Source organism: Perissodus microlepis, chromosome 23, assembly GCF_051167445.1.
Source record: "Perissodus microlepis isolate ML-2025 ecotype Zambia chromosome 23, ASM5116744v1, whole genome shotgun sequence".
Taxonomy (NCBI): domain Eukaryota; kingdom Metazoa; phylum Chordata; class Actinopteri; order Cichliformes; family Cichlidae; genus Perissodus; species Perissodus microlepis.
The window spans coordinates 33535135-33546318 of NC_140482.1; the positions used below are offsets into that span (position 1 = coordinate 33535135).

The 11184-nt window shown below is 38.5% G+C and overlaps 2 protein-coding genes across 2 annotated transcripts; both read left to right on the forward strand.

Annotated features, from left to right (window-relative positions):
• Nucleotides 1-299: 299 nt before the first annotated feature.
• Nucleotides 300-6991, forward strand: tmem45a (transmembrane protein 45a). Its single transcript, XM_084922523.1, has 6 exons — nt 300-539; nt 3063-3273; nt 3410-3622; nt 4476-4660; nt 4745-4887; nt 6043-6991. Exons 2-6 carry the CDS (start codon nt 3078-3080, stop codon nt 6137-6139), a joined length of 834 nt encoding a protein of 277 aa, XP_084778649.1. The 5' UTR covers nt 300-539; nt 3063-3077; the 3' UTR covers nt 6140-6991.
• A 1119-nt stretch (nt 6992-8110) lies between these two features.
• sft2d2a (SFT2 domain containing 2a) lies at nt 8111-11105 on the forward strand. The gene is made up of 8 exons (XM_084922020.1): nt 8111-8321; nt 8411-8500; nt 8736-8821; nt 8923-9004; nt 10394-10429; nt 10534-10592; nt 10672-10701; nt 10805-11105. The coding sequence occupies exons 1-8, from the start codon at nt 8256-8258 to the stop codon at nt 10842-10844; spliced, it is 489 nt and encodes a 162-aa protein (XP_084778146.1). The 5' UTR covers nt 8111-8255; the 3' UTR covers nt 10845-11105.
• The last annotated feature ends 79 nt before the right edge of the window (nt 11106-11184 follow it).

The window sequence follows — 11184 nt, forward strand, 5'->3', positions numbered from 1 at the left end:
ACGAGACTTGGTCAAGAAACCTCCTGCCTGAGGATGAGGAAGTCTTCCAGCTGTGGTGTACGTGCTGGAAGTCTTGTCCCGGCCCAGCCAGGCCTGCCCTGGCACGACGGAAAGTAGCGGTTTTCCCAGAGTGAGGAGGGACCGAGCCGTGCACGAGCAGGCGGAGTGAAAGTGCACACGTGGACACCTGAGATTGACGTTACCTCCAACCAATGACCGCACAGACAGGTGACGCAAGCTCACAGGACTCATCCAATGGGAGGGTTTGATAAGAGAAAAGCTCGAAGTGTTTAGAGTTGGGGAGGAAAAAAGGGTTGTGAAACGGATCTGGTCTGGATCCTGCTGGGATTCCGACTCGGAGAAGATGTTTACTTCTTGTGTCTAGGCTAAGAGAGAGACCCATATTCTTTTCCAAAAAAATAAATAAATATGATTTTATGCGATTGGGGGGCAAAGTGAAGATGCTTTAAAAAATTTCTTCCCCTTTTCTGTCTGAATACTTCCACTAACTTTTGATCTCCGGAGAAAAACAAACTTGGGTAAGAGACCCTCTCTTTTCCTCTCACAGTAAAGAAAATCAAGCCTACTGTTTCATGTGTAGATAAAATGTAAAGCCAGGTCAAGAAAGAAAGAAAGAAAGAAAGGGGAAAAAAAGATTAGGAAGGTCTCCATCGAGAATTATGTACAAGACATCGGGTGGCCGTTTAGACAATGTTGCTGAGTGATTTCACGATTTAACTTCCACAACACTGTTTGATCTCCTGAAGCTAAAATAAACTACTTAAAAAAGAAAAAAAAACTACTAAAAAAAAAGAAAGCTCTGATTCTGTCAAACGGCTGTTTCCATTTTTTTTCTTTTTCTTTTAGTAGACCTCAAGACATCACTGTCCTCAAAGTTTACGTTCAGGAGAGATAAATCAGAGTAATTTCACTTCAGATTGGCTTGGAAATTTAAACTTGCTAAAACGTTTAGTATAAACCCTTAGAGTGAAGTATCACATATTGTAGGTTCACAAATGTGATGCAGACGCTACTTGTTCAGTAATGTCTATATTTACTTTGGCTTGATCTAGAATATTGTTAATCTTACAGTGGATGAGACGGGATCAGTGGTGGTATGCACCATGCTACATTTACTCAAAAACTTACAGAAAAAACTACTTTATTGAAGTGTGCACCCTTTCTAATTAGCTCAGCTGAAGTTTTTTTTTGTTTGCTTGTTTGTTTTTTGTTATATTTTTAGTAGCAAAACTCAAACAGGAACACCCTTTGAAGACAGCTGCCTCCCAGACATCCCAGCCTCAAACATATGCACCAAAACCTCTTCATGCTCATAGTTTTGACCAATTCACAGAATAGAAATCATATTTGTACTTGTGGCGAACACTTTTACTACACCACTCCCACCATGTTGGTGTAATAAAAGCATACTTTATTTTATTTTACATCGTTGTCATAAAAACGGTCTGGGAGATTTTATATCTGGCGCAGATGACTAGTGTTTGTGGCTAAACTAAATCAGCCAAAACACTGAATCAGCCAAACACTGATGAATCCTCTAGTGGCTCTTGAGTGCCATGGAGACTGGAGTGTTTTCCTCAGTCTGGAGAGGCTGCACCCCCAAAAGACTGTCTGACACAGATGAGCTGGGTTTAACATCTCAATCGGTTTCTATTGAGTGTCCTCCTTCAAAGGTTTCCTCTGTTGCCGAGCAGAATATTGCCTGGTCATCTCCATCACAAAGGACAGTACAACCATGTGCCTTTTTCTTATTCTCTGCCTGCTATTCATGCCACTCCAGCTTTGCTCTCACTTTACAAAGTGCAGTCATTACCTAAGAGCACTGCAGTCAAACACTTTAAAAAGCTTTCTTTCTTTAATTAAATATGAAGCCTTATGAATTTATAGAAGTCGGAGACAATATCATTATGTTTACCATTCCAGTACCTCTGATCACATAAGTAACATTTTAAGTTAATATGATAAAATTGTTCCAAAGTCTTGTTTTAATGATAATATGAACTATGTTGGACTATATCAAGCTTGGTAAATGATGTAAATTGTTTCTCATTTTGACATGTTTCTCAATATAATGACGTATTGACTGCTTTTCATGCTTTTTCCTGCCTTTTGAAAAAGGAGAATATCAAATTCTGAGTTTTATTTTTTAGATAAGTCTGCAAGTTTTCCCATTAACCTTTTGCTTGACCTAGAAACATAATTTAACTTGACACAATAGACATAGTTTCCACGTCTGAAAAGGGAAATTATTGAGCCTGCATTCTTTCTAATAACCAGCAGGGGGTGGTGATTCTGTTTTCAAAAATATATTTTGGTGCATAATAGACTATTAAAATAATCTTGGTCTTTTTCACCCTTTGACCTCAGTAAAACCTTTACATATGGGTTATAAGCTCAGGCTCTAGTTTCAGCTCTTCTTGAATACAACAGGGTGTTCCTTTTGTAAATGATGGTCCCCGTTAGTCTTTCATTCAGTCTCTGATAATGACCAACTGAGATCGTGTGAGTGAAAGTAATTGTTAAGAAACTGGCCAGACAAAGACTTCAGCAGTCCACATAAGCCGGTGCAGGTTTAATGATATTTAGTCATTATCAAGAGGATCCTATACTCAGTGTTAGATGCTGCTGCAGTCTTTGCAAACAAAGTGCTTTTTCTGGAGTGCATGTTAAGAAATGGGTTTCTATTTTTGCACGTAAAGGTAAATGACTCGTGACACTCCTAACAGGCCTCCTCCCACAGCTAGACGCACTTCTGCTGAGCTCAGCTGGAGGACGGTCGCCAACACACACGCTAATTACGTTTGATTACGCTGTTTAACTAAACTATGGGCACTGTTGCACTTTTTTCCCTTTTCTTTTATCCACTTATTCCAGTTGTGCTAAAAATAGATCTTGTCTACTCTTCAGATGATAAATTAGGTTAAATTATTGTTTGTTTCAAGTCATATCTGGCTGATTTACATAAACATGTTAGTAGTGGGAAGAAGTGTTTGTGTAATATGTACTTCTAATTCCATGAAATACCTAATCTGTTTCTCTAGGTGTTGAGAGGTATCATGGGCAGCTTCAGAGGCCACGCTCTCCCTGGGACCTTCTTCCTTGTTGCTGGGATTTGGTGGACGGTAAAGTACTCGATTTGGCATGCCACACGCAGGAACAAGGGTATTGGTTCTACTCGTCTGGCTAGCAGAGCCTCACAGCGACGGCTGGAGGTCATTGAGAGCTCAGTCATACTCTTTTTCTCCCTTGTTGGTAAGCGTGTCCAAAAAGCTTCTTAATGCATCCATATATCAGATATAACTAGCAAGACTCTTCTCGAGTAAATCCAAGACAAATCAGGGCTTTAATTAAGGAGATGTGCGTGTTTCCTCTGATGTGGTGCTTTCAGGGATGTTGGCAGAACAGTTTGGATCGGGTGGACCGAAGCTTCAGTTGTACAACTTCGTAGAGAAACACTGGGACCATCTGCACAGCTGGCACCACGCCACCATGTACTTGTTCTTTGGGCTCTTTGCAACAGTGTCTCTGATTATCCACACCACAGAAGCGGCACCACTGGCACTGGATCGGTTAATGCTGGCAATTGCTTTCTTTAATGAAGGTAAGAAGAATAAAATGTAATCATTGTCTTTGAGATCCTTTGATATCCTTTTTATTTCAAGCCAGTGCTTCAGGGCAGATCGCTTACTAATAAGTTAATCAGTTTAATCCTTGGTTCCTTCAAAGTCTCGAGTAAACAATACTATTCTCGAAGATAGTCTTACATCTAAAACACAAAAAAATCCTCCATTAGTGTTTGGCCAAGCTTTATATTGAGGGGTTTATGAATGTGCACCATTATATCCACCTTTATTATCCATCGCTGTAATTGTAGATGGACTGTTTTCACTGACAGTCTGATCGCATCTGAAAATATTAACTTACAAATGGTTCGAATCCGCAAGCATTGCAATCATCACATGCATTGTAGACTGTTATTTCTGACCCTGTTAACTTGATGTCTTTTCCATAAATTGTAATACAAATGTCACTTTAATAAAACATGAGCCAGTTGGCCAGTTTGACTGAAGCTTCTGCCATATGTTCCCATACAACAGACCAACTTTCATACTCTGATCTTTTTTTTTTAATTCAGGTTTTTATTTACAACTTGTTGCCTGTCTGTACATTTTCCAATAAACTTGTATAAATACATTTCTTGTTAATCAAATTGAGTTCCTTCCATTCAAAGGTCATTTTAAGTGTACCCTGCGGGGTTAATTAAGCCTAATTTAAACCAAGCACAGATAGGACTTTCTGCATTTTTACAGCATTTTGAGTCAATTATTTTCGCACTGTTTGAATTTAAGACAATCTGTGGCAATGGCTTGGGATAAATATTTGAAGTTTAGATGCAATTTAACTGATCAAGACAAACACATTTACCTACATTACCAGCTTTTTGTTCTCTGCAGGATTTCTTTTTCTCTACCACCTCCATGGCAGGAGCATGCTGGATGTCCATGTGCATCTGCTCCTTCTGTACGCGGTCTTTGGAGAGACTCTTGTTGCCTTCCTGGAGATCTTTCACCGAGGCAACATCATTCTGGAGCTGCTGCGGTGCACGCTAACGGTGGTTCAGGGGACCTGGTTCTGGGAGGTAAATCTGAATGTGGCTTTATGAGCAGATGTTTATGTTTGCTGATTTATAATTACTCCCAATGTTTTCTCCTCTAAACCACAGGTTGGTTTTGTGCTGTACCCGCCCCGCGGCCCCGAGTGGGACTTGAAAGATCCCAACAATATGATGTTCATTACCATGTGTTACTCCTGGCACCTCGCCTTCGCCATGCTTATAGTGAGCGTGCTCTATTGCATCGTCAGCTGGTAAGAACCTGCTCCACAAAAGACAATCCAATAAGACATCCCATTGTGATTTAGATATATTCAAAGAATTGGAAATGCATTTTTTTTTGTCTTATTTAGCACATAAGGCTTTAAATTGGCCATAGGTGCAGATATAACCAGATGCAAGGAGAACAAACCTCTGATTCATATTTAATCAAATTTGGTTTTTGCCACTATTTCACCATAAAATCCAAGAGAGAAAATTTGTAATAAATGTGTTTTTGCTGCTCAAGAATGTAGATTTAAAAAAACAGTGTTCCCTCGTTTATCGCAGGTGTTACATTCTAAAAATAACCCACGAAAGGTGAAATCCGCGAAGTAGGGAACTTTATTTTTTACAATTATTATAGGTGTTTTAAGGCTGTAAAAACCCCTCACTACACACTTTATACACTTTTCTCAGACAGGCATCGACATTTTGACGCGCTTCTCTCTTGTTTAAACACTCTCAAAGTTCAAACCTGTGTAGAAAAATAAGTCCAGTATTACAGAATAAAACCAAAGATCAAACCCTGTTTTCAAGTCCAGAACATGTGAATAGAGCAGCTGCGAGACAATTCAACATTAATGAATTAATGGTACGGAAGTAGAGGAAGCAAGAAGAAGGAATTGAGTGAAGTTTGACTTATCTGACTGTTTGGTTTACTTAATGCTCCTTATAATCCTTTGACGTAGACACTGTTGTGTTTGTTGTCTTCTGCTAGCGAAGATTTATGTAGATTTGACAGGCTGAACAAATTCTGTACTGTATAAAAGACACAGCACGAGACTGATTGAAAATGGTCTATAGCCGATCAGGACGCAGAACACAATGCGCTGTTTAAAAAAATATATTGAAAAAAATTGCACCTCCAAAAAATCCGCAAAACAGCGAGGCCGCGAAAAGTGAACCGCAATATAGCGAGGGACCACTGTAACACATCAATTAAAAAAAACAAACAAAAAGAAAACCTTTGGATTTCAAAAGTTATACATTTAATTTTAGTTCCAATCATTAGCCCTAGTGCATACCTATAGGGACAGAAATGTACTGTATTTTTCTATATCTGATAGACACTTGTTTATTTATCCTGGAGACCTGCACAGTTTACATTATGTGTGATTCTCATGTTTGCTGTTCTTTTCCTTTTGAAGTGCGGTTCGCTCCAGACTGAAGAAGACTCCTCCAGTGGAAATGGGACTTCTGAAGGCAAGAGAGCGAGATCCAGAGTCTGAGGATGAGCTTATGTGAGGAAGACTGTTGTGCATCTACGTTGTGGCTCATGAACATTATAGAACAATCAGGGATAAAACGCTTAAATTTCCAGGAGCAGAATAAGAAGCAAGGCACACAGATGTGGAAACTGATGTGGATACGGAACCTTAACCTTAGAAATGCGTCTCTACCTCTGCCTTAATTAACCAGCTGTACAACGTTTTAAACATACTTTTGTTATTACCTCCTCCAGAGAAGCTTTATGATTTGTTCAGTTTATTTTTCAGCAGGATTACTGGACAGATTTGCATGAAACTCTTGTGGCTTGGCAAAATTTGTGACAGTATATAAAAACTATAAAAATATGTGCATCGCCACCTGGATCCAGAAGGTTTTGAATCATTTACCATTGCAAGAGAACAAGACTGGATGTTTCACAACATCACAGCTACAAAATACAGTTTTAATAATAAATATCAAAAGATAACATCTTTTGTGAAAATATAAATTAATCTGGATGCAGAGAGTCGGTTCATGCAAGGTGTGGAGGGGATTACCTACCTTAGTGGAGGTATGCAGTCACAAGCTGCTCTTATTTATTTTACAGCAATATAATTTTCATATACTCTGTCATATCTTTGTTACTACTTTGCACATTCAATATGAATGAAAAGCTTTTAATGGATTTCATGCTTTACTTTTGACTTGCTAAACTTTTTCCACAGTTTGGTATTCAGTAGTGCTATTTTGTGGTGAAAACGTCACTGCATCATCATGTGTATTGCTTGAAAGCACTAGTTGTACATTTTATATTGTTTCATGTTAGCAAGTGACTCAAACCAAGTGTCAAACTATAAAAAGAAAAATAAAATTGTTCAAACAGTAAAATTTTTTTATTTTATTTAATTGTTCCTATCATTTCATTCACACCTTGCATAACATTATAGCTAGTATGTAAGTGTTTACAATGTGCTACTCAATATAGAATTTATGGTAGCCTCTATGACCAAATTTTACCTTTTTATATGTTTTAAAGTTGGTTCTCTTTATTCATGTATCCATAATCACCATCATCTATCAGTGGCTCTCAGACAGGGTCATTGAAATGATCAATTAATTTGCGACAAATTATTATAAAGGTGACAGCAAAGGATGTGGTTTCTACCAATAAAGGGAAGTTACTGTGTCCTTTGCTCTCAGCCCCATTCTCTTGTTGATAAGATTGTAGAACATAAAGTTTCCCCTGTCTGAGCTGTGTGGGTTGAAAACTTCCAGGATTAAAGTTTCAGTAGTGTCTAATAGTTCAAATACTAAGACTACTACTAGCCCTAAAATGCCTGAGAACCCCTGATTTTTAGAACACAATCACATTAATACCAAATGATCAGTCCTAATAAAGTGCTTGTGCAGATTTATTTTTGTCAGGGCAGGACAACACAAAACATCTGTTGACAAGAGGGATAAACAAAGATGTTCTGTTTTGACAAGATTAAACACTCAGTCTTGAAAAAAATGGGCCTCTGTGTGACAGTCTGCACATTTAATGGAGGTATGATAAGCAGTTCGGTGTGTTAAAATACTACGAAAAATGCAAAAGGTGCTTTATTTGATTATTTCTATCAATTCATTCAGAAATGCAAGAGAGGTGTAACAATTTATTTCTACCACTAACTAGTAGAAATAAATTGTTTTAAGCCCAGCTTTACAAAGTAAAGAAGCTAGTGAATTATATACGATGGACCAAACCACTTTGTTTTGAATCAAAACAATTATTTAACTTGTATAGTTATTTTTACAGTTTTAAGAGAAAACTTATTATCTCCGAAAAAAATAAATAAAAGTGGTGTCTGGACCCTCTTGTTCACTCATGGCTGTACTGGGTGGTGCGTTTAAATTTTTCTAACACTGAGTCACGTCTGGGAAAAAAAAGATCAGAGTGAGACGTCTTTGCTGCTGTTCCGGTTCAGGTGTGACGATGAAGTGACCCACCTGGCCAGGTAAGGTACTGGCAGCTCATCCGGCTCTCCCTCTGCTGGCATGTGACGCTGTTGTCCATTCACACAGATCTGAGAAAACCCGGCAAAGTTCCTATCAGTTCAGGAAACAACTATAATTCTTCGCCAATTAAGCCGAATTTTAAAGCTCCTCGGGCATGGATAAATTAAAGTCGGTTCTGAGCGGTGAGGAGGCGCGCAGAGATGACCGGAACATTATACAGGTAAAGCCTTAATCCCATCTTTCACTGTTGTGGCTAGTAATCTCAGCTGGATCATTAATCGATCGTTTATTCAATCTCTACTAATGCAGCAAATGAACCAAGCTTCGACTTTAGGCTGGGGCACACGTATAAAGGGATTCATCGCCTGCTTCGTGGTGGGAGCCGCATGCACAGTTCTGGTAAGAATTTAATTTCTGTGTTTTTTGTTTTTGTTTTTTCTACGACAATATTCAGTCGCTCTCCACAACGAGGAAGAGCTCAGAGAAAGCTGGTGTTGCCCTACTGGTTCTTCTTGCTCCGAGGAATGCTGAAGATGTGATGCTCTTTCATTTGGCGACACTGCCTAGTCCCTCCTTAAAGTGAGGCTTATAAAACATGACGTGTGATCCACCTGCATTCACGTGTGTCTTGCAGGGAGTGTGTGTGCTCTTCCTCCCCAAGATTGGGATCACTCTCTTTATTGTCTTTTACACATTTGGCAACATATGTGCTCTGTGCAGGTTAGTGATGAAAAAATACCTTGAAATGCGAAGCTTATTTTGCATGTTTTACACACTTAATACATGCTTTTCTTTCTTGCACATTTCACTGTGTCCAATAGCACAATGTTTCTGATGGGCCCAATGAAGCAGCTGAAAAGGATGTGTGACAAAACAAGAGCGCTGGCTACTACCATTATGTTGGTAAGTGCAAAAAATAAAAATAAAAAATCAACCCCCAAAAGACAGAACATGTTACACAAACATGAGTGGACTGAGTTCAGTAAATTTAGATTCATTGCAAAAAAAAATCTGTTTTCCTTAAGAGTTCAAGAGCTGGTTAAAGGTGAAAGGATTGCATAACACAGCTTTCTGCTTAGAGGATTGCATGACAACACCAAGCTAGAGTTCAGAAAACTTGGTTGTGGATGGACTGACAAAAATCAGACCCTGATGTGCAAAAGTCTCTCTTTAAAACTACAAGATTTGCTGTGATGGAAGATTTGCTCTCAGAATGTCCCACAGCAGGTGCAATTAGGTTACCATGCTCTTTCTTTCAGTGCAAGGCTCAGTATGCAAATATTTAAACTACATGTAGGTAAATAATTAAATCAGACACTAATGTGACACCTGTGTTGTAGATCTGAAGATTTTCTCAGCTTTAATGTGGTTATGAGCATGGCCACGTCACCTATGTAATGCCCAAGCATCATACTTTGCAGTTCTGACATATACAACTGGAAGCAAGGGTATTATAGTTAACTAACAGGCCCTAAGAGATGTTAGTGCAAGTGAGGGAGGTCATCACTGGGCTGAAACAAAACAACATCAGATAGAAACCAAAAACTTTAGGAATAGCCAAATGAGCAAACTGGTAGAGTCATGAAAAGAAGGAATGCACTGACTCAGCAAAACCAAAAAGCCTAAAAGAAGACCACAGAAAATATAAGACAGATGAAACCAGGATGACCTTGTACCAGAATGAATGGAAAGGAAAAGAAGGAGAGAAACTGCTCATGATCTGAAGTGTACCACATTATTTGTAAAACATGATGGAGGCGATATTATTGCATGGGCATGTATGGCTGTTAGTGCAACTTGGTTACTGGTGTTTATTGATGATGTGACTGTTGATAGAAGTTGCGGGATGACCTGTGAAGTGTACAGGGGTATAAACTGACCAGACTGCACTTCACAGTGCAAATAGACCCAAAGCAAACTGCACACTAACCCAACAGTTTCTCAGGAAAAGAAATGAGAAAATCAATAGCGCATGCTTTTCAGTTATTAACTACATAACTGAATGCAGAAAGACTCACAAACTAGGAGTAAATAAAGGCAGCAGCAGTAAAGGTCTAGCAGAGCAAGACATTTGGTAATATCCATGGTTTCTAGACTTTAAGCAGTCAAGGATTTTTATCAAAGTATTAAACAATCCTTATATTTACAACTATGTTAGTTTGTACAGTTAATGTGAGAGCCTAAAAACGAGGGGCTGTGTCCAAAAAATAGCTGTACTTCAAAAACAGTTTACACAGACTTTTGTTAAAACCCTTCAAATTAAAGCTAAAAGTCTCTCTGTCATTGCTTTAGACTTGCCTCGTTCTGACTCTCTGTGCGGCTTTCTGGGTGAGTGAGCCTCCAAAAAATACTTATGATCACTTCTGACTTGATCTGTTTATGTGTTGGATTAATGTCAGTGTTTGAGCCCAATCTCTCTCTTTTTCTCACAGTGGAAGAACTTTGGACTTGCTTTGTTGTTTGTTATCTTGCAAGTCTTGTCATTTACCTGGTGAGTCTGTACTTCATATCTAATTAATTTTTTTTCAGTCTTAAATTGTTTTTGTTACATAAAATGTGTGTGTTTTCAGGTACAGCTTGTCATACATCCCATGTGTGAGGTTTGTAGATTTTGCTCCATTTATTCAAATCTTCTGTATAAATAATCAGAAAAAAAGTGGTGTTCAAAGCCTAAATGTCTGGTTTATGTTCTTTACCTTCCAGAGAAGCAATCATGAGGATGCTGGCCATGTGCATCAAATAGGCCATGTGTGTTTGCGGTGAAGGTTCAGCTTGGATGAAGTGTTGAAGAATGGGGCAGGTCTCTTACTGAAGTTGCTAAAATTGGCTCCTTTAGAGAGTCTCTGGCCCTTCCTGCTGCTCAGGCATTTGTTTATAGGTGAAAAAGAAGCAAATTTTCTATTTATCTTTCTCATTTGTGCTTCATTGATTGATCTGATTAATTTTTGGTGACCACTCAAATTTAACCAGTTTATAATGATTGTAGACTTTGTTTGTAATATGTGTAAATATCTGTAATAAATCAGTATTTTAAACTTTTTAAATTTGTTGTTGTTGATTTTCGTTTTCATCTTGCTCAGAAA

Bases quoted from the DNA above. Each gene is read 5' to 3' on its own strand.
- tmem45a (XM_084922523.1), top strand. From the start codon at position 3,078: ATGGGCAGCTTCAGAGGCCACGCTCTCCCTGGGACCTTCTTCCTTGTT. The intron at 3,623-4,475 runs GTAAGAAGAATA...TGTTCTCTGCAG, and splicing joins AATTGCTTTCTTTAATGAAG to GATTTCTTTTTCTCTACCAC. The intron at 4,888-6,042 runs GTAAGAACCTGC...TTCCTTTTGAAG, and splicing joins CTCTATTGCATCGTCAGCTG to TGCGGTTCGCTCCAGACTGA.
- sft2d2a (XM_084922020.1), top strand. From the start codon at position 8,256: ATGGATAAATTAAAGTCGGTTCTGAGCGGTGAGGAGGCGCGCAGAGAT. The intron at 8,322-8,410 runs GTAAAGCCTTAA...CTACTAATGCAG, and splicing joins ATGACCGGAACATTATACAG to CAAATGAACCAAGCTTCGAC. The intron at 8,501-8,735 runs GTAAGAATTTAA...TGTGTCTTGCAG, and splicing joins GAGCCGCATGCACAGTTCTG to GGAGTGTGTGTGCTCTTCCT.